Source organism: Erinaceus europaeus, unplaced genomic scaffold (assembly GCF_950295315.1).
Source record: "Erinaceus europaeus unplaced genomic scaffold, mEriEur2.1 scaffold_409, whole genome shotgun sequence".
Taxonomy (NCBI): domain Eukaryota; kingdom Metazoa; phylum Chordata; class Mammalia; order Eulipotyphla; family Erinaceidae; genus Erinaceus; species Erinaceus europaeus.
In genome coordinates this window covers 1-22,240 of record NW_026647576.1, presented here as the reverse complement: position 1 = coordinate 22,240, position 22,240 = coordinate 1, and the positions used below count along the sequence as shown (strand labels likewise).

The 22,240-nt window shown below is 39.8% G+C and overlaps 1 protein-coding gene across 5 annotated transcripts in view; it reads left to right on the top strand.

The window, feature by feature from the left end:
* LOC103117437 (aspartyl/asparaginyl beta-hydroxylase-like) overlaps positions 1-19,452 on the top strand; it is a 90,748-nt gene extending 71,296 nt beyond the window's left edge. For 2 of the 5 annotated variants that reach the window (XM_060184130.1, XM_060184133.1), the window contains exons 5-12: positions 3,471-3,593; positions 7,923-7,955; positions 9,046-9,102; positions 9,921-9,971; positions 11,390-11,422; positions 15,789-15,827; positions 16,555-16,590; positions 19,361-19,452. In XM_060184130.1, the coding sequence (XP_060040113.1) occupies positions 3,471-3,593; positions 7,923-7,955; positions 9,046-9,102; positions 9,921-9,971; positions 11,390-11,422; positions 15,789-15,827; positions 16,555-16,590; positions 19,361-19,437 (449 nt within the window). In that variant the 3' untranslated portion in view covers positions 19,438-19,452. The remainder of the gene's footprint in view (positions 1-3,470; positions 3,594-7,922; positions 7,956-9,045; positions 9,103-9,920; positions 9,972-11,389; positions 11,423-15,788; positions 15,828-16,554; positions 16,591-19,360) is intronic. The other 3 variants (XM_060184132.1, XM_060184131.1, XM_060184134.1) reach the window with 3 other exon arrangements.
* Positions 19,453-22,240: the final 2,788 nt, after the last annotated feature.

Here is a 22,240-nt window from a genome sequence, read left to right as displayed (position 1 = left end):
AAATTGTTAGTGGAGTGTTTAAAGGAAAGGGGACAGCATCTATAAAAGTCCAGAAGAAAAGAGGGTCTGAAATGATAGGGGAAAGATGACCAGAGGACTCTGAACTCTAGCTCCAACAGGACCTGGAAAGAGAAGAGGAAAAAATGGAGGGACATTTGGATGTAGTTTCAGGTATATGTGTGACTCAGAATGCAGAAGACGGGACCATAAAAACAATGGGCAAATAGATAAAACTCTAGACAGACAGTTGCATAAATAATAGTTAACCCATATCTGCACCTTGGGAGAATTGCTGTACCTTACAATGGAGGGATTGGGGATTTAGAACTCTGGCAGTGGGAATGGCGTGGACTTGTCCCCCTGTTATCTTGTAATTTTGTAAATTAGGAAAAAAGAAGAGAAAAGGGGATCTGAAAGTAGTTCAGCATGACTGGCACGTGGCATGCATAAGTGAAGAGTATGATAGAAAGTGAACTTTTAGTTTCCCTTTCAGATCTTCTTCCTCAACTTCTGTTGATGAGTGGGATCATCCCATACTCATCTTTATCTTTCTGACTTAGCTCACTTAACATAATTCCTTCTAGCTCCGTCCAAGATGGGTCAGAGAAGGTGGGTTCATTGTTCTTGATAGCTGCATAGTATTCCATTCTGTGTATATACCACAACTTTCTCAGCCACTCATCTGTTGTTGGGCACCTGGGTTGCTTCCAGGTTTTAGCTATTATGAATTGTGCTGCTATGAACATAGGAGTACATACCTCTTTTTGGTTGGGTGTTATGGAGTCCTTGGGTCCTGGAGCTCCGCTTCCCCAGAGACCCACCCTACTAGGGAAAGAGAGAGGCAGACTGGGAGTATGGACCGACCAGTCAATGCCCGTGTTCAGCAGGGAAGCAATTACAGAAGCCAGACCTTCCACCTTCTGCAACCCACAATGACCCTGGGTCCATGCTCTCAGAGGGATAGAGAATGGGAAAGCTATCAGGGGAGGGGGTGGGATATGGAGATTGGGTGGTGGGAATTGTGTGGAATTGTACCCCTCCTACCCTATGGTTTTGTTAATTAATACTTTATTAAATAAAAAAATAACAAAAAAATGAACTTTTACTTAAGAGTAAGAATATTTGAGACCACAGGAGGTATTAAGCAGTATTGTACACTGAGTAAACATGAAGAGTGAGCTGGAGGGAGTGTGCAGTAGGCTAGACCAGATGGTGGGGTCTGACTACAGCCCAGGCAAGTCAGGTTGGTTATTCAGACTAAGTTGAACCAAGAGGGGAAAGGAAAAATTGTAGAAAAGCAGGTTAGACATTAAAGTGGCTGTAGGAAGCCAGACAGAAGGAAGAAGGAAGTCTAGCACCTGTATATAAATTCCATAAGTCTTCATCTTAAAACTGTTCTGTTGACCAACACTTACTCCTTAGAAAAATCACATGTATAGGCTTTGGCTTTATTATTTATATGCTACTGAAAATATATCTACAACCTTGACCTCTTATCTAAACCTCAGGGTGATCTGACTATACCTGTCAACGTTTGCTTATCTCGTGGGTTGTGCTTGTCTTAAGAAATCCTTTTTACTTCTCATTTCACAGCTGCCAACCTCTGCCATTTTATTTTTAATCTAAACTCCACTTTTCCCTATTTTAGTCACTGGTCTTTATCTACTTAAGTGCCTAAACAGAAAGCTTTGGCATTTTCCCAGAGTTTTCTTGGTTTCTCGTTCTACTTTTCCTCTCATATCTAATTTTACCTTCAGGGCTAGCAAAATATCACTAGCTCACTTAGGGAGTGTGCTGCTTTGCCATGTGTGTGAATCAGTTTAGAGCCAATCCTCAGCACACTGAAGGAAACTGTGAAGTGAGACACCTGCAGACCTGCTTCACCGCTTGTGAAGTGACGACCCCAGTGCAGGTGGGGAGCCAGGGGGCTGGAAGCCAGTATCCTTGTGTGTGGGTCCTTGCACTTTGAACTATGTGCGCTTAACCCGGTGCGCCACCACCCTGCTCCAAGTTGTGATTTCTCTCTGTGTCTCTTTGTCTATCTTAAAAAAGGAAAGAGAGAAAGAACAAAACCCAAACAACAACATCAACAACAAAAACAGTTTTACTTCCAATGCTTTTCCACACTGTCCAGTTTGGCAACTGTCACTGTTGCTTCTTGCCACAAGCACTATAATAACATCTAGTTGGGTCTCTCTTTCCCTTTTCCTCTGTATCTTGTGCTTCATGAGGCCTAGCCCACTTTTCTTTAGCCCAACTGCCATCTCCCTTTTCCTTGAGATCCCTAAGCCTCTCTCTACATAGGGCTTACTCTCAGGATAGCTTCTGCTTGTATCTGTGCTTGTCCTAATTTTTCATATCTCTTCACATCAAACATTGCCACCCTGGCTGCCACCTCTCGAGCAACCTCCTTGCCCTGTCATTCTGTATGCTGCTACTGGGTTCAGACCCACTGGCTACCATTGATTAGTTGTGTGACTTTAGCAAAACTTCTCAGATTCCTCATCTTTCTAAGTGGGGTGATAATGCTTGTCTCCGAGGGTGGTGTCATGGCTGCATACAGCCTGGCAATGCCAGAGTTCAGTGAACCCTCAGGAAACTCCTTCATATCGGGTCGGCACTGACTGAGCAGTGGAGACGAAAGGTAAGTAGACAGTCTTCAGTTGGGCTTCGTACTGAAAAGAGGAAGTTTCCACTGAGTAGTGCTTGTTGATAATGCTAAATCCCGCTTCTGTAAAAGCCATATGACTGTGATGTGTCAGATGAGAGTAAAGAAAGAAGAATGTGTTGAGAAGAGAGTGATAAAATTGATGGTGAAGATCATTTGCACTAAGTAGCAAAAAATCCCAAATAAGGAGAAACACTGTAACTTCCCATGATGAAGAGACTAAAAAGCAGAGAGTTATAGCTACAGAATTCAGTAACACCTAACTATATTAATATGAAGTTCTAAAAGTAAAGAAACTAAGAAAGTTTCCCTGCCATTTGGGGGAATACTACGGCATCGGTGGAAATAGTAATATTACTGTGATCATGGCAGTGGTTATAACACCCGTATATTTAAGATGAACCAGGATCCAAATATTTTGATTGCGATAACACTGTTTAGGGTAAGTACCTTTATTTCCCCTCCCCTACCCTCTCCTCCTCTCCCGTCCCCTGTCCTCCCCTTCCCTTCCATCCTCTCCTCTCCTCTCCTCTTTTCTTTTTGGCTGTTTCCAGGACTTCACCAGTCCAGATCAACTCTTTCTGCTAAAAAGAGAGGCTTCACAGCCCTGAAGCTATCTCAGTGCAGTAGTATGCCATGTGCACTTGAGCGGACCAAGAACAGAGCTTCCGAGTAGGCGTTACCGTGTGCAGGGAACCCTCAGCCCCACACAGGGTTATGTGTTAGCCCTTGGAAAAAGGGTCTTAGGTATCTGTTTTAGATCTGGTATAGATATGTGTCACTTTGACCGTTATCATTCAAGGGAAACAACTGCAACAAGAAGAGGATGGACCAACGGAAGAACTGCAACTAGAAGACAGTTTCATGGAAGGAAGTGATACAGATGATAGATTTGAGACCTTAGAAACTGGAACATTTCATGAAGGTAGACTCCATTTTCAGAACTTTCAGAATGGAATACAAAAAGGGAATGTCTATATCTAAGAATTGAATATTTTCTTCAACACCTTTAGAATTAATACTTGTCTCTGTAATTAAAAAAAATTAGTATATTGAATTTTTAAATGCTTATCCTGAAATCAGGCATCATTTCCTTTAAAAATTTTTTTATATTTATTTATTTATTCCCTTTTGTTGTCCTTGTTGTCTTATTGCTGTAGTTATTATTGATGTCGTCGTTGTTGGATAGGACAGAGAGAAATGGAGAGAGGAAGGGAAGACAGAGAGGAGGAGAGAAAGATAGACACCTGCAGACCTGCTTCACCGCTTGTGAAGCGACTCCCCTGCAGGTGAGGAGCCGGGAGCTCGAACCGGGATCCTTAAGACGGTCCTTGTGCTATGCGCCACGTATGCTTAACCTGCTGTGCTACCGCGCGACTCCCATTTTTAAAAAAATTTATTTATTCCCTTTTTGTTGCCCTTGTTGTAGTTATTGTTGTTGTTGTTGGATAGGACAGAGAAAAATGGAGAGAGGAGGGGAAGACAGAGAGGGGGAGAGAAAGAGAGACACCTGCAGACCTGCTTCACCACCTGTGAAGCGACTCTCCTGCAGGTGGGGAGCCGGGGGCTTGAACCAGGATCCTTAACGCCAGTCCTTGCGTGAATATATATATATATTTAAAGACATACGGGGAGAAAAAGAGAATGAGAGATAGAACCGAGCACTGCTCAGCTCAGGCTTATGGTAGTGCTGGGGATTGAGCCCCAGCCATGAAAGCCTTGTTTCAAAACCATTATGCTATCTCTCCAGTCTTTTTCATTTTTTTTAATACTTAATCTTCCATATTCAAATAGCTCACCTTTAATAGGTGAATTTGTTTGGTCTTTCTGAAATAGTAAATGTAGATTTGAAAGAAACAAGGCATTTTATTTTCAGAGTGTTCCACTGGTTTTTAATAACATTTAATTACATCATGAAAAACAGTATGAAGTACAACTGGCATTAGTAGGCTGGAATAATTATCCTAAGTAACTATCAGATTGCACAGCTCACCGGGTAGGATAAAAAATAGGCAGGTTCAATGGAGAGTAGCTTCGTAGTCATGAGTATTCCACAAGATAGGGGAGTTAGCAACTTACTTCAGAAGGGGACAGGGTGAGCTAATTGATAAGATTAAGTATAGGCAGACTAGGAGACTGTCTACTGTACCTCTAGGTAGTAACTGTGGTGGATATGATGCTTGCCATTGAAGGAGAACCATTGTTGAAACCCCCAGGTATTCCTGGAAAAATACCTATTTATTTATTTAGTTTTATTTATTTCTTTTTAACCAGAGCACTGCGCAACTCTGGCTTACACTGTTTGCTGAGATTGAACCTGGGCTTCATGATGCCTCTGATATGGAAGTCCTTTGTACAACTACTCCTATCTCCCATGCAGTTCAGGCATTCTTATCTCACCCTGTAAACCCTTCCCTTTAGTGTGAGGATACTGGGATCTATAGCAACTGCCTGCAGACAATTGTTTTTAAACTATTAATACTAAGGTTTATGGCTCTTCCCAAAATTGAACCTATAACATACTAAGATTCCTTGCTTAAAGCCTGAACTCGTCCCCTAAAGCTAGCATAACACATGATAAGAAACGTTTAATAACAGAAATGTATTTATTTTCTCGTAGTTAGTAGGGATGACAGTCTCAATTTAAGATGTTAGGACTGTGATCCTCTGATCTCCTCAAAGGTTTTCTTGCACCTTTCAGCTTCTGATGGCTGTTTCCAGGTGAAATGTATCTGAGTCTTAGCGCTATCCACCTTTTGGACACAAAGACACCCTAATGAAGGCCAGGCAGTAGCTCACCGGGTTAATCACGCAGTAGGAAGCATAAAGGACCTGTACAAGGATCCCAGTTCAAGCCCTCAGCTCCCCACCTGCAGGGGAGTTGCTTTACAAGTGGTAAAGCAGGTCTGCAGGTGTGTCTCTTTCTCTCCACCATTATCTCCCCCATCCTCTCTCAGTTTCTCTCTATCCTATCCAATGGGGGGGTGGGGAGGGTGACCACCAGGAGTACTGGATTTGTAGTGCTGGCACTGAGCCCCTGTGATAACCCTGGAGACAAAAAACAAAACATGCAAAAAAAAAAAAAATCCTGGGAATGAGGGAAATTTGCAGAAACTTTTTTTCATTCACTGCATTGTTCAATAGATAATGCTAATTTTCTTCAAGGTAATAAAGCAAAAAACCTAATTTAGATGGTTCTTCTTCTTAAAATATTTCATGTCTCACCTTAGTGATTTTTTAAAAAATATGTTTTTACTTATTTTTTTTATTGCCAGCAGAGTTATTGCTGGGTGTTGGTGCCAGCACTATGAATTCAGCATTCCTAGTGGCCTCTTTTCTTTCTTTCTTTCTTTCTTTCTTTCTTTCTTTCTTTCTTTCTTTCTTTCTTTCTTTCTTTCTTTCTTTTCCATGCTATTTTATTTGACAGGATAGAGAGAAATGGAGAGGGGAGGGAGAGAGGTAGGGAGAGAAACACCCGCAGACTTGCCTCACCACTTGTGAAGTACCCCTCGTGTGTGGGGGGGAACAGGAACCTGAACCAGGGTCCCTGTGCATGGTGATATGTGGGCACACCACCAGCTGGCCGCTAATGCCTCAATTTGGACTCAAAATACTTTGAGATAAACTCAGATTATATGAATTTCATGTAGAAAATAAGTGAATTGCTTTCCCACATTATTTTTGTTCTTCTTTTCCACCTAGAGTGCTATTTGTTAAAAAAAAAACAAGTCAGCAGCTTCCCCTGAAAGAAATTTAACCTCAGGAAGATACTTCATTAGCCCAACTTAAAAGCTGCTTATTAAACATCTAAAGAATATAACTGGTAAAAAGAAAAGAAAAGACAAGGGGGTAGTCGAGCGGTAGCCCAGTGGGTTAAGCACAGGTGGCGCAAAGCACAAGGACAGGTGGCGTAAGGATCCTGGTTCGAGCCTCCGGCTCCCCACCTGCAAGGGAGTCGCTTCACAGGCAGTGAAGCAGGTCTGCAGGTGTCTGTCTTTCTCTCCCTGTCTCTGTCTTCCCCTCCTCTCTCCATTTCTCTCTGTCCTATCCAACAATGACACCATCAATAACAACAACAATAATAGCTACAAGATAAAACTAGGGCAACAAAAGGGAGTAAGTAAATAAATTAAAAAAAGAAAGAAAGAAAAAAAAAGGTCCAAAGAAACTCAAAATGTTTGTAGTTCATCTAGCAGTTCAGTTAGCAAGCATCATAGCAGTGAGAACCATCACATGGTGTAGGAGGTGTGGGAGAGAAGTTTTCAGTACATTTGCCTTTCTATATTCCACACCGATGAAGGCTTCTCTTTTCTTCCTTTTGTTCCCCCATCTATAGACAATGCCCTTTTGCTCTAGAATATGGAAGAGTAGATCTAGAAACTAGAACACATGGTGGAATGCAGACTGCATAAGAAATCATCTCCTTTCCTAGACCTTTGTCACTATCATTTTCTTTGTATTTTTTTCTTACTTAATTATTTAATTTGCTATTACTGGGGCTTTAGTGCCAGTGTGATTTTTCTTTCTTTTTTGATAGAGGGTCAAACAGAGAGCAGTAAAGAGGGGTAGTGAAGATGAGAGGAGAGATATCTGGGACCCTGTTCCACCACTCATAAAACTACCCCCCATCCCTTTCCTAGGGAGCAGGGGGCTTAAATCTGGGTCCTCACACAAGGTAATATGTGCACTCTACCTGGTGTGCCACCACTAAGCCCCTGTTCTTTATGAAATACCCTCTCCAGTCCAACTTAGAAAGTCTGTCAATCTTAAAGCTGTTAACTGGATCAAATAAGAGAATGTGTGTGAGACATTTGTAAGAGGTAAAAGTGCTTAGCAAGCATTTAATTGGTAGTTTGTTTTAATGATGATTTGCTTTCCAGATAAAAGCAATGCTGGGAGTCGGGCTGTAGCACAACGGGTTAAGCGCAGGTGGTGCTAAGCTCAAGGACCAGCGTCAGAATCCCAGTTCAAGCCCCCGGCTCCCCACCTGCAGGCAGGTCCCTTCACAGGCGGTGAAGCAGGTCTGCAGGTGTCTGTCTTTCTCTCCCCTTCTCTGTCTTCCCCTCCTCTCTCCATTTCTCTCTGTCCTATCCAACAACAACGACATCAATAATAACTACAACAATAAAACAACAAGGGCAACAAAAGGTTATAAATAAATAAAATAAAATATTAAAAAAATTTTTTAAAAGCAATGCTAAGTATAGATCTGTTTTATAAAAGTAGTAATATTGATTTCATGTTCTTTTCCCAGAAGCTGAAGATAGTTACCATGTAGAAGACACAGGTAAGACTTTAATTATAAAGAATTAATGAGAAATTGACTATGATCTATTATTACTTTTTTAAAAAAATACTTATTTTCCCTTTTGTTACCCTTTTTGTTGTTGTTGTTGTAGTTATTGTTGTTATTGATGTCCTCGTTGTTAGGGCAGAGAGAATGGAGAGAGGAGGGGAAGACGGGGGCGAGGGGAGAAAGATAGACACTTGCAGACCTGCTTCACCTTGCAGGTGGGGAGCCGGAGACTCGAACCGGGATCCTCACACCACCTGCCCTTGCGCTTTGCGCCACATGCACTTAACCCACTGTGCTACCGCCCAACTCCCTATTATATTTTATAACAGTGTTATATTTCATAACATATGACTGACTAACAACTGTGACATCGTGGAGAAGATATATCTTTGCAAATGTAATGTTTGTGCTACTTCTAGTATTTAAATATAGTAGCATTTTCATTTTATTTTATTTTGTCTTAAAATCATTACTAGTTCAAAATTGTGGGTTGTCACAGATTACACATTTCCAGAGCTCTCACCACATTGGATATACCGTTATTGTTTTCTTTAGGAAACTTAGGTTTTTCTGTTTTTCTTTCATTGTTGGGATACTCTGTTTCTGTGCTTGAGAATCACATGATACTGTTGACTGATGTTTGGGGCCTACCTTGCATCTCTAAGCTGTTGCAGTCTGAGAATACTCACATACTGAATTCAGGTAGTGGTGCTGGGGAATGTCAATGTCCTTACTAAAACTCACCCTGCACAAATGCTTGCTTAGTGGAGGGGAAGAAACCTCCTCTGCTCTGCCCCCTCTGTTTCTGTCTCTGATTTTTTGCTTAGCTGGATATATGAATTTGCATAAAACTAGAGAACGTGACTCTATAACTTTGTGATTGAGTCCCTGATGACAGGGACTGCTTTTCCATCTTTGTATTTTATAGTTTATATGGTTGGTGTCTGTTTGTTTCATGAATGGATGTGATTTGAGTATCATTATGATTTCATTTTACATTTCTGTCATAAGGAATTGTGCTTTTTTGATCTACTTCAGTCTCTTTTTTTTTTGTTAATATGTGTTATTTCTTAATATATAGCTCCACAGGACTATACTCAAGGCATGGAAGATATTGTATATCCACAGGAAAATCTAGGTTTGTGATTTGTGTTTCTTTTTGAAGCAGTATCTGAATCAATTTTAACCTTGTGTTGATGATTCCCTGTTCTTCAGAACAGAGACCTTCTTGATAGTTATTTTTTGTACCGATTCTAATAGAAATTTCTAAATATGATTTAGCAATGAGGGGGAGGTATGTTTTTCACTGGAATTTAGGGCTTGTTTGTTATAGATAGGATCCAAAACTAAATAGTCTGGTATTTAATAAGGCAGTATGAAATATTAGATTCAGCCCTGGACAGACGATCTCACCAATGTGTCCTGGAGCCCTGCTTCCCCAGAGCCCTACTCCACTAGGGAAAGAGAGAGACAGGCTGGGAGTATGGATCGACATGCTATGTTCAGTGGAAGAGCAATTACAGAAGCCAGACCTTCCACCTTCTGCACCCCATAATGACCCTGGGTCCATCCATGCTCCTAGAGGGTTAAAGAATAACAAAGCTGTCAGGGGAGGGGATGGGATATGGAGTTCTGATGATGAGACTTGTGTAGAATTGTATCCCTCTTGTGTAGAATTGTATCCTGTGGTCTTGTCAGTGTTTCCATTTTGTAAATAAAAATAAATATATATATATATTAGAGTCAGACTGGGTACCAGTTCTAGTTTTGGTGTTTCTGATCTTTGTGACTTAATAAATTATGCCACTTTATTCAAAAGCTTGAATTTTATTAAATGATCTAATATCTTACATGATTGACTAGAGATTAGAATTAATTTTAGGTGTTTTTATATAGTATCTGGTGTTTTTTTTCTCTTTAATATTTGCCAAAAGTATCTGTCTTTTTTCTTTGTAGATTCCATTGAACCAGCAGTAGAGGATGGTGGAAGAATGTCCAATGATGCAGGTATTAGATAAATGTCCTCATTAATTTTTAAACATTACTTAAGACTTTATCAGGGAATGGGGCAGTAGTGCAGTGGGTTAAGCGCACATGGTGCAAAGCGCAAGGACCAGCATAAGGATACTGGTTCGAGCCCCTGGCTCCCCACTTGCAGGGGAGTCGCTTCACAGGCTGTGAAACAGGTCTGCAGCTGTCTGTCCTTCTCTCCTGCTCTCTCTCTTCCCCTCCTCTCTCCATCTCTTGCTGTCCTAACAATGACGACATCAACAACAACAACAACTACAACAACAATAAAAAAAATCAACAAAAGGGAAAAAAACTTAAAAAAAGACTTTATCGTTGCAGTGCTGTATTTTTTTATTTTTTAATTTATTTACTTTTTGAGAAAGATGCAGAGAGAGAAACACCAGAGCACTGTTCAGCTCTGGTTCATGGTGGTGTGGGGGACTGAACCTGGGACTTAGGAGCCTCAGGCATGAGAGCCTGTTTGCATAACCATTATGTTGTCTCCCCTGTCCACAGTGCTGTATTAACTTGATGAATTTCTATGATTTAAGAGTAATCATAGTAGCAATTTTAACACCTAATGTAAGAGTTTTTAAAAACCAATTCATGAGGGAATGTTGGCTTATTGAATGACTGTCACCTGAGTACCCACATAAGTGTCAGCACACATTTTAATATAAAACATGTTTTCTGCCACAATTAGACCACTTAAAGAGCATTAAGCTTTCATATCTCACTTCATGTGCCACTGATTCCATACCAGAATAGTATCTTATTTCCTTTATTTTAATTTTTAAAAAATTTCTTTATTGGGGAATTAATGCTTTACATTTGACAGTAAATATAATAGTTTGTACATGCATAACACTTCCCAGCTTTCCATATGACAATACAACCCCCACTAGGTCCTCTGTCATCCTTTTTGGACCTGTATTCTCTCTCCCCTCCCCACCTACCCCAGAGTCTTTTACTTTTATTATTATCTTTATTCACTTATTGGACAGAGACAGCCAGAAATCGAGAGGGAAGTGGGTCAGAGAGAGAGAGAGAGATACCTGCATCATTGCTTCGCCACTCGCAAAGCTTTCCTTGCAGGTAGAGACCAAAGGCTAGAACCCGGGTCCTTACACACTGTGAAATGTATGCTAAATGTGCACCACCACCTGGCCACAAATATCATTTCCTACTGCTTCTTTTGAATGTTTTGTTGTATGCCAGTGTGAAGATTATGAGGATGGTTCACTGTTTCTACTTCGAGGCAGAGGGATTCACCATTAGCTGTACAAACATCCATATTTAAAGGAATAAAGTCCTGTGTTTGAGATTAAGAAGTTCCTTAGCTATTTTATTACATGACTCATTTCTTACTTTGACTTCATTCTCTCTCTCTCTCTCTCTCTCTCTTTTTTTTGTAGATGATATAACCTACCAAGACTACGATGATCAAGGTTTGAAAATGATTTTTAAGTTTAACTACCCTCCTTGTTTTGAAATCTGTGTATGCTTTCATTGCTAAGTATGGAGAGTAGATTTTAAGCTGTGACTACCATGACTTAAAAAATCCAGGTTAATGATCATTTTCAAAGAATTTACAGATGTGTTTTCCTCATTTTGTTGCTTTTGCTAAATAATTTCTTAAACTTTTTTTCAAGTCACTTTAGGAAACAATTCAAGTGAACATCTCATTACTTTGCCATCATAGCTCATTGAAGTTGAAGTTCAGAGTATAGATATTATTTGCGTGAATTTATTTTTTAACTTTTAAACTGTATTTTGTTTGATAGACTAGAGAGAAAGGGAGGGAGAGACAGATAGACTCCTGCAGCACTGTTTCACCACTCATGAAGCTTTCCCCATGGAGGTGGGGACTGGGGGCTTGAACTTGGTTTCTTGTGCTTGGTAATACGTGCACTTAGCCAGGTGTGCCACCACCCAGGCCCCTCCCCCTTAAGTTTATATGGCTCAGAAATTATAGAACCGATGGTGTATACTTTTGATTCCAATGTTTTCAGAGCTGATTCTGTAAGGGGAGGCTTTTACTCAATGAGTAAAACCTCATGTGTGAAGCAGTAAAGAGCAACAGATTAATAGAGTCAAGCCTGGAGAAACTTCTATGTGCTGGGTGGTTTTAGGAACTAATGTGAATGACTAGAGTTCATATTTTAGAAAAATTTTTAAACTAAAAGTAGTTGATTAATCTCAGTGGATAAAATATTAGAATGGTTACTTGTAGGCTGGATATGCCAGTTTACTGAGTCTGTGTGTTTTAATACTTGGTTCTTTACCAAGAACATACTTGCTGTTTCTAATGGTGATAGAATTCTAGACTATAAATTTAGGAACTCACACTTTTCACAAGAAATTAAAGAAATTAACCCTCAGATTGAATTTTTTATTTCCTTCTCAATTTTTGTATATGAAAAAGAAAAAGGTGTTTAGAAACCAAAAGTTGGGGCCGGGTGGTGGCACACCTGGTTAAGTGCACATGCTATAGTGCACAAGGACCTGGGTTCGAGCCCCCGGCCCCCACCTGCATGGCGAAAACTGCACGAGCAGTGAAGCAGGGCTGCAGGTGTCTCTCTGTCTGTCTCCCTCTCTATCTCCCCTGCCCTTCTTGATTTCTGGCTGTCTCTATCCAACAAATAAATAAAGATTATAATAATAATAATAAAGAAACCAAAAGTTGTATGGATAAGTGACATCTGAGATACTTGTCTTTTTCTATCTTTTTCTGTTTGCCTCCAGGGTTATTGCTGGAGTTTGGTGCCAGCATCAAAAATCCGTTGCTCCTGGTACCCATTTTTTACATTTTTGTTGCCCTTATTACCCTTGTTGTTATTGTTATTGTTGTCGTTGTAGGACAGAGAGAAATTGAGAGAAGAGGGGAACACAGAGAGAGGGAGAGAAAGATAGACACTTGCAGACTTGCTTCACTGCTTGTAAAGCAACCCCCCTGCAGGTGGGAAGCCAGAGAGGCTCAAACCAGGATCCTTAGGCCAGTCCACTCACTTTGCGCCATGTGCACTTAACCCGTTGTGCTACTGCCGGGCCTGAGAGATACTTTTCTAATTTCTGTCAGTCATTATAGTGGTTTTTGAAACATATTAGAACGTGTTTGGAATACAGTTTTGAAGGCTAAATCTAGATAGTGTTAAATTAAACTTAACGAAGATAAAAATTAGGCAGAGATCACTTAAGGACAGCAAGAGTGGGCAAAGGGGGATGAGGAGAGGTTATCTGGCTAGGCATTGATTGAAGTCGGTGCTTAGTGCCTGATTAGTAAAGGATGAGGCGGTAAAGAAGAGTAAGAGGAAATGTGATCCAGGGAGATTATGGTTACCTTGAAGTACAAGGGCAATACATGTTTGCAAAGGGACAAGTTGCCAAGTGATCAAGTACAGTACCAATGAGATGCATCCATTAGATTAAATGAGGTACTTACTGGTAATCTAAGAAGAGTTTGTTCAGGAACGTGGTTAGTTGAAAAACAGATGGGAGCAGGTTAAGGAGAAGTAGTGAGGAGGTGAGATAACAAATATAAATGACATCTAAGCAGTTAGATACTTAACTGAAGGCATGAGAAGAAGAGGAAATGGACTGTTGTCTCCAGGGCTTCACCACTCCAAGCTGAGAGTTACAGAGAAAGATAGCATAGCACTGACGCTTCCTCCATTGAGGTGAGGGTGGGCTCCACAGTGGCAGTGTTCGGGCCAGTGAGGTAGGAGCCTGCCTGCTGAAGCCTCAGTCTACTGTGTTAGTTGCAGGGTCTTAGCACCCTGACTAGGGAGCTGAGAATTATTTTTGGGTATTGACCACAGAACTAAACCGGCGAAAATGTGGATCCAGAATGATAATCTGGGCGGAGCCTCCTAGAACCTGGAACTTCCACCACAGACATGGAGAAAATGGAAAATGGCATTCAGTGCTAATTGAGAGTAAACAAATTATTAGATCATAGTAAAAAAAAAATATATATATATATATATATGTATATATATTGTGGGGAAAGCTTAATATTTCCCATTTTCCAGAAAGGACACATATGTAATTGTCCATTTCTTAATACTGAAAATAGCTGTTTTGAAATTTAAACCTGAACCTCTCTCACTCCAGATCAAACTCTTCCTTACTTAACCTACCATTTCCCTGCAAATAAACCTGAAAGATTCAAGGATAAATTATACATTATCTCTGCTCTTAAACTGTACTACCAATGTTTTATTTTATTTTATTTTTTATTTATTTTATTTTTTTATTTTATTTCTTTATTGGGGAATTAATGTTTTACATTCAACAGTAAATACAATAGTTTGTACATGCATAACATTCCCCAGTTTCCCATATAACAATACACCCCCCACTAGGTCCTCTGTCATCCTTCTTGGACCTGTATTCTCCCCACCCACCCACTGCCACACCAGAGTCTTTTAATTTGGTGCTATACGCCAATTCCATTTCAGGTTATACTTGTGGGTTTTTTTTTTTTTTTTCTGATCTTGTTTTTCAACTTCTGCCTGAGAGTGAAGTCATCCCATATTCATCCTTCTGTTTCTGACTTATTTCACTTAACAAGATTTTTTCAAGGTCCATCCAAGATCGGCTGAAAACCGTGGTCACCATTTTTTACAGCTGAGTGGTATTCCATTGTGTATATATACCACAACTTGCTCAGCCACTCATCTGTTGTTGGATACCTGGGTTGCTTCCAGGTTTTGGCTATTACAAATTGTGCTGCCAAGAACATATGTGTACGCAGATCTTTTTGGATGGATGTGTTGGGTTCCTTAGGATATATCCCCAAGAGAGGAAATGCAGGATCATAGGGTAGGTCTGTTTCTAGCCTTGTGAGAGTTCTCCAGACTGTTCTCCATGGAGGTTGGACCAATTTACATTCCTACCAGCAGTGCAGGAGGGTTCCTTTGACCCCACACCCTCTCCAGCATTTGCTGCTGTTACCTTTTCTGATGTATGACATTCTCACTGGAGTGAAGTGGTATCTCATTGTTGTCTTTATTTGCATTTCTCTGACAATCAAGAGACTTGGAGCATTTTTTCATGTGTTTCTTGGCCTTTTGGATCTCTTCTGTGGTGAATATTCTGTCCATGTCCTTCCCCCATTTTTGGATGGGGTTATTTGTTGTCTTGTTGTTGAGTTTGGCAAGCTCTTTATATATGTTGGTTATATCTTGTCTGATATATGGCATGTAAAGATCTTCTCCCATTCTGTGAGGGGTCTCTGGGTTTGGGTAGTGGTTTCTTTTGCTGTGAAGAGGCTTTTTAATTTGATGTAGTCCCATAGGTTTATACTTGCCTGCCTTAGTCTTCTTTGTAACTGGATTCGTTTCATTGAAGATGTCTTTAAAATGTATATGGAAAAGAGTTCTGCCAATATTTTCCTCTAAGCATCTGATAGTTTCTGGTCTAACATCCAAGTCCTTGATCCACTTGGAATTTACTTTTGTATTTGGTGAAATACAGTGGTTCAGTTTCATTCTTCTGCATGTTTCAACCCATTGTTTCCAACACCATTTGTTGAAGAGACTCTGCTTTCCCCATTTAATAGTCTGGGCACCTTTGTCAAAGATTAGATGTCCATAGGTGTGGGGGAAATTTATTTTATTTTTTACCAGAGCACTGCTCAGCTCTGGCTTGTGATGGTGTTGGGACTTGAACTTGGAACACTAGAGCATCAGGCATGAAAAGTCTCTTTGCGTAACTGTTATGGTATCTACTCCCCCCCCCCCACCTCAGCCAGAGTTTTATTACAATAACAGTTTTGCAGCGGTAAAACATTTTTTTCTGTGTATTTTTTAGTATATGAACTACCAGAACATGAAAGGAGACAAGCTTCAGGTAAGTGTGTGTGTGTGTGTGCGTGTGCGTGTGTGTGTATTTTTTTTTTCTTAACACATTATTTTTTAGTGGCTTGCTTTCTCCCCTGGATTCCCTGGACCCCCTGCTCCTGTGTTAAATACAATATGAACATGGATTATGGGACAAAGATAAATGTGATAAGAAATACAAGATGTTGGGAGTCGGGCTGTAGCGCAGCGGGTTAAGTGCAGGTGGCGCAAAGCACAAGGACCAGCATAAGGATCCTGGTTCGAACCCCGGCTCCCCACCTGCAGGGGAGTCGCTTCACAGGCGGTGAAGCAGGTCTGCAGGTGTCTATCTTTCTCTCCTCCTCTCTGTCTTCCCCTCCTCTCTCCATTTCTCTCTGTCCTATCCAACAACGACAACAACAATAATAACTACAACAATAAAACAAGGGCAACAAAAGGGAATAAATAAAATTAAAAAAAAAAGAAATACAAGATGCTTTCGAGTCATTGAGAAAGTCATTAGATAAGATTGGTATGTTTACTCAAATTTTATGTAAACATATATATTACCAGCCTATTTGGTGGAGTCTGTGAATATAATTTAGAGATTAAATTTGAAGACTAGTATAAACCCTTAAAAATATCTCATAAAATGTCCTAGTCTATAAAGTGCTGGATTTAGCCTGTTTGGTATGAATATAAGTTAATTTAGAGACCAAGTGGAAGTGAGTTCAGTTGTGTTTGCTTTTTCATTTTAGATAACGCTATAGATGATTCACACATACTTTTAGAAGGTAAGATCACTTATACTTTCACTTTTCAAGTTAAAATTCCACAAGTATGTATTGACTATTTTACTGTCTGAACAGTGGTTGGTGTCTGGGGAACGAGAGTGAATATAAGACAAAGTTCCTGTTTTCTCTGGGGCTGGCAGTTTAATGGCCAAACAGATGATAGAAGAATTAAAGACTGGTGGTGGCGCATCTGGTTGAGCGCGCATGTTATAGTGCTCAAGGACCCATGTTCAAGCCCCTGCAGGGGGAAAGCTTCACAAGTGGTGAAGGTGTCTCTCTGTCTCTTTCCCTCTCTATATCCCCCTTCCTCTTGATTTCTGGCTGTCTCTATCCAAGAAATAAAGATAATTTTTAAAAAAAGAATAATTAAAGACTATAAAAAGTTCCATGATAGATATAAAACCACGATCGTATAATGGAAAAGAGCTGTTTAGAGGAAATAGAGCTATCGAAGTTGTAGTGTTATAAGAAGGGGTCAGTCATGGGCAAGAGATGGGCTGAAAGTTAGGTTCTTTCTGTTTTTTTTTTTAAATTTTTTATTATCTTTATTTATTTATTGGATAGAAGATGACAGAAATTGAGAGAGAAGGGGGTGATAGAGAGGGAAAGAGAGTCAGAGAGACACCTGCAACCCTGCTCCACCACTTGTGACGCTTTCCCCCAGCAGGTGGGGACCAGGGGCTTGAACCTGGGTTCTTGTAATTTGTAACATATGCGCTCAGCCAGGCGCACCACCACCTGGCCCCAGGTTGTTATTCAGCTGATAAAGAATTTTTTCAAAGTAAAGAAATAGTTTATGACAAAATGCAAATTGTTGCATATTAGCTAGTGGTACTTCAGTGTAACTTAGATTTGCCTGGTTAGCTTAATTTACAAAGTCCTGGCAGTCGGGCGGTAGTGCAGCAGGTTAAGTAAAGCTCAAAGACCGGAATAAGGATCTCGGTTCGAGCCCCCGGCTTCTCACCTGCAGAGGAGTCGCTTCACAAACTGTGAAGCAGGTCTGTAGGTAGGTGTCTGTCTTTCTCTCCCCCTCTCTGTCTTCCCCTCCTCTCTCCATTTCTCTCTGTCCTATCCAACAACAACATCAATAGCAACAACAATAACTACAATAATAAAACAACAAGGGCAACAAAAGGGAATAAATAAATAAATATTAAAAATTTTACAAAGTTCTTTCACATACATTAAACTAATTGTTCCCTCCAACTAACACTAAAGAAAAAGTAGGGCAAATATCACTGTTACTTGTTTTTTTTTCAAATGAAACTGGAGTGAAGGTAAATTCCTGACCCCAGGTTTCATGGTTAGAAGTGACAGCTACAGTTAACACTGATGCCTGTGTTCATTAATAGTTAACTGCCAGAGGGAAAATGTCACCAGGAATTTTGTTCATACAAGTACTCTTAGAATTCATTAATGAGGGAGTCTGGTGGTGGCACAGCGGGTTAAGGGCATGTGGAGCAAAACACAAGGACTGGCATAAGGATCCCGGTTCGAGCCCCCGGCTCCCCACCTGCAGGGGGGTTGCTTCACAAGCGGTGAAGCAGGTCTGCAGGTGTCTGTCTTTCTCTTCCCCTTCCTGTCTTCTCCTCCTCTCTCCATTTCTCTCTGTCCTATCCAACAATAATGACATCAATAACAACAATAACTACAACAATAAAAAACAACAAGTGCAACAAAAGGGAATAAATAAGTATTTTTAAAAAAAGAATTCATTAATGAGCCACTAATTAGCATTTTTCAGATTGTCACTACTTCTGAGCATAGTAGGCATAATAATACAATTGACTGAAATGGAAAAGGAGAGTGAGTCATGGAGAGGAGAGAGGAGGAGACAGTAGCATTCTTCTTTTTTTAAATTTTTTATTTTTTTAATTTATTTTTTATTTAAGAAAGGATAAATTAACAAAACCATAGGGCATTCTTCTTATTGTCCACTTAACTACCAGGAGAGGTCCCTGTACCAATACTGATGTAATTTGATAGAACAAACCAGAACAATATGTCATTATTCTATTGGATATAAACTCTGCCGTCTCCTGTCAGTTCATTGAAGCAGTCAGGGAAATAGGCAAGATGCTATTCATACTTTTAGCTAATCTTAGTATTCTAAAATTTATTTGGAGTATTATTTTCTTCCACTTAAAGAAAAGATTGATTTATTTGTTAAGAAAGAACAGGAGCTAGTTCTCTGGTCATATGGTGCTGGGATTGAACCTAGGGTCTCTGGTTTGCAAAGCCTGCTCTCAGCCTGTTGAACCACTACCCTAACTATGATCTTTATTTTTCAGAAACAATTTTATTATTAAGTAAAATGTAGTAGTATTTTTAAGATTCTTCTTTAGTTCAATTTCCTTATTTTGTTTAAACACATTAGTATGTGTTGTTATAAGGTAACACTGACATTTGAAAGAAGAAGCAAAGGCTTCAAATATTTTTCTTCAATTTTCTTATTAAGTCTGATTAAAACTTTGGTAAAACCTAGGTTTGGGTTTCTCTTTTGCAGATTATTCAGTTAGTCAATTTTGAGTTTAGTCATAATATCAGCAGATATTATGTTATGGTAAAGCCCATTTTATGGGATAGTTGAGAAATAGGCCTTCTGTTAAGTGGTGTTTAATTCTCTGTTGTAATGATGTAAAGACCCAATGATTTTTTTTTTTATGAAAATTGCAATTTAGCTCAAAAAGTCTGAAAAATAGTAACTGTCACATAAATTTTGGCTACCTGTCTTTTAAACATTTGTCGGTAATATGTTGATTTATTTTAGACTTACCTGTTTCCCCTGCAGAAGAACCAGGTATGGCATTTTACTACTGCATGCTTTTCTTCACTTTTCTTGTTTAAATCTGATATTATTATTCATGCTAGCTATGTGAGACATAATTATGTAGAGCAAAAGTCCCAAGATAGTTTAATAACAATCTAAATTTCAAATTGAAAAAAAAAATTCTGTTTAGATCAGTCAAGCCAAAGTAATGGAAAATGCACATCAAGCAAGAATTTGAGGAGTTTCAGTGCTCAAAGTACTATATGGTTTCTTTTTTTTTTTAAGATTTTTTTTCTAAATTATATTAATGATTTAATATTGATTTCCAAAATTAGGAGGTAACAGGAGTAGAATTCCCACCACTAGAGTTCTGTGTCTCCATTCCCTCCATTGGAAACTGCAGTATTTCTCCAAGGTCACAGATATGGGCTGTTATTTCTATAACTATCTGTATTTTTATATATTTGCCTTTTAAAATTTATTATTTTTATATTTATTTATTTTCCCTTTTGTTGCCCTTGTTGTTTTTCATTGTTGTTGAAGTTTTTATTGTTATTGATGTCATCGTTGTTAGATAGGACAGAGAGAAATGGAGAGAGGAGGGGAAGGAAAAGGAGGGGAAGAAAGACAGACACCTGTAGACCTGCTTTACTGCTTGTGAAGTGACCCCTCTGTAGGTGGGGAGCCGGGGGCTTGAACCGGGACTCTTAAGCCGGTCCTTGCGCTTTGTGCCACCTGCGCTTAAGCCACTGCGCTACTGCCGCCGGACTCTCCTTTTGTTTTTTTCTTTTTTTCCCATGGCCCTGGCTTCTCTTCTTTCATATGTCACACCTACACCTATTAATACTTGTGACTTTTTCCCCTCTCCTCTCTCTGAGTCCTCATGGAACTTCTCACTAGTACTGTATGATGGCGGTGATAGAAGTTAGGCATTTTCCCCATCCACCCCCACTGCCCATCCTTTTTTAGAGAGACTACTTGGAATCAGAATTGCCTTATGGTGACTATGGAGGGCATGCTAATCACCTTATTTCTTTTTCTCTCCATTCTCTTTCTTTCTTGAGAGCCTATGGATGCTAGGCTTACTCTTCAGTTTTCCATTTCTGCTCACTCTATTTAACATGTTTCTCTCTTTTTCTTACTGTCCTAAACCTTCTCCTCTCTCCCTAGTCAATTAAAAAAAATGAGGATGGCATTTTGACCAATTTCTGTATGATTAAATGCATTGTAGAAGGGACAATTAAATAAGACTGCAAACAGAAATGAACATCTAAACATGGGGTTTTCCTAGTGGGAAAGAATGTCTTACCAAGAGAAGATTCTCCTTACTGCTTTCCCAAGTGTACTTAATTTCTGTGCTCTGTTCTCATTTTTTCCCTCCTGTATCATACTGCTTCATTTTATTACTCCTGTTTTTCAGATACTTAATGTGAATTTTATAGTAGGGATCTATATCACAGTTACTGATTTTGGTAGATATAGCGGTGGCCACCAAAATGTATTGAGTTCTAAATGTCAAGGAAAAACACAGATTTTTATAACCAAATAATCTTTTAAATCACACATACACTAGCCATTTGTTTTATGGCTGGGATGTTTTAGAACTTGATAGTTGTCAAATCATGTACACTGACAGTAATACGTACAAATGTTTCACACAGAAGTCGGGGCATAGTGCACTGGGTTAAACACACATAGTGTGACTTGCAAAACCTCAGACTAGGATCCTGTGTCGAGCCCCCTGCTCCCCACTTGCAGGAGTGAAGCAGGTCTGCAGGTTTCTCTCCCTCTCTGTCTCTCTTCCCCCTTTCAATTTCTCTCTGTCTTACCTCCCCCCCACACACACAAAAAAAGAAAAGCTGCCAGGAGCAGTGGAATCATAATGGCCAGCACCCAGCCCCAGTGACAATACTGGAGGCAAACAAATAAAAACAAATGCTTAATTAACACTTAAGTGTTAATTAATTAAGTGTTAATTAATTAACACTTAATTAATTAACACTTACCAGCATTATAATGTTAAGAAAAATAATCTGTGGGCCATTGATCTTTTTCAAGATGACTACTGGGCATCTGTGTCTGTGTGCTTGAGAAGGAAGCACAGGAGAAGGGTTCTCCTGCTTAAGCTGGCTTCCTCATTATTGTTGAGTAGTGGTTCCCAGAGAAGCTTTTTGCTAACTTGGGGAGACAGAGCAAGTAACTAGTATTTTTATCATTGTGCATTCCTTTAAAGGAGTCCTTACAAATATCACTAAAAAAATAAGTCTTTACAACATTGACTTGGTTTAGTTATAATTTCTATAGTCTATATAGTTTGATCTGACTTTCAGTGAAAGTTTGGAAGGTAGTGTTTTTTGTTTTTTTTTGCCTCCAGGGTTATTGTTGCACTATGAATCCACTGCTCCTGGAGGCTATTTTTTCCCTTTTGTTGCCCTTGTTGTTTATCCTTGTTATTATTGTTGTTATTGCTGTCTTTGTTGCTGGATAGGACAGAGAGAAATGGAGAGAGGAGAGGAAGACAGAGAGGGGGAGAGAAAGACAGACACCTGCAGACCTGCTTTACCGCCCGTGAAGCCACCCCTCTGCAGGTGGGGAGCTGGGGGGCTCAAACTGGGATCCTCATGTGCGCTAAGCCTGCTGTGCTACTGCCCTGCCCCCTGTAGTGTTTTTTATTTTTACCAAAAAAATTATTGTGAATTTTTAAAAAAAAATTTTTTAGTCTTTATTTATTTTGAATAGAGACAAGAGAGAAATTGTGAGGGGAGGGGGAAATAATGTGGAAGAGAGACAGAGAGACACTTGCAGACCTGATTCACCACATGTGAAGCTTACCCCCTGGAGGCGGGGACCAGGGGCTCGAACCCAGATTCTTGTGCACTA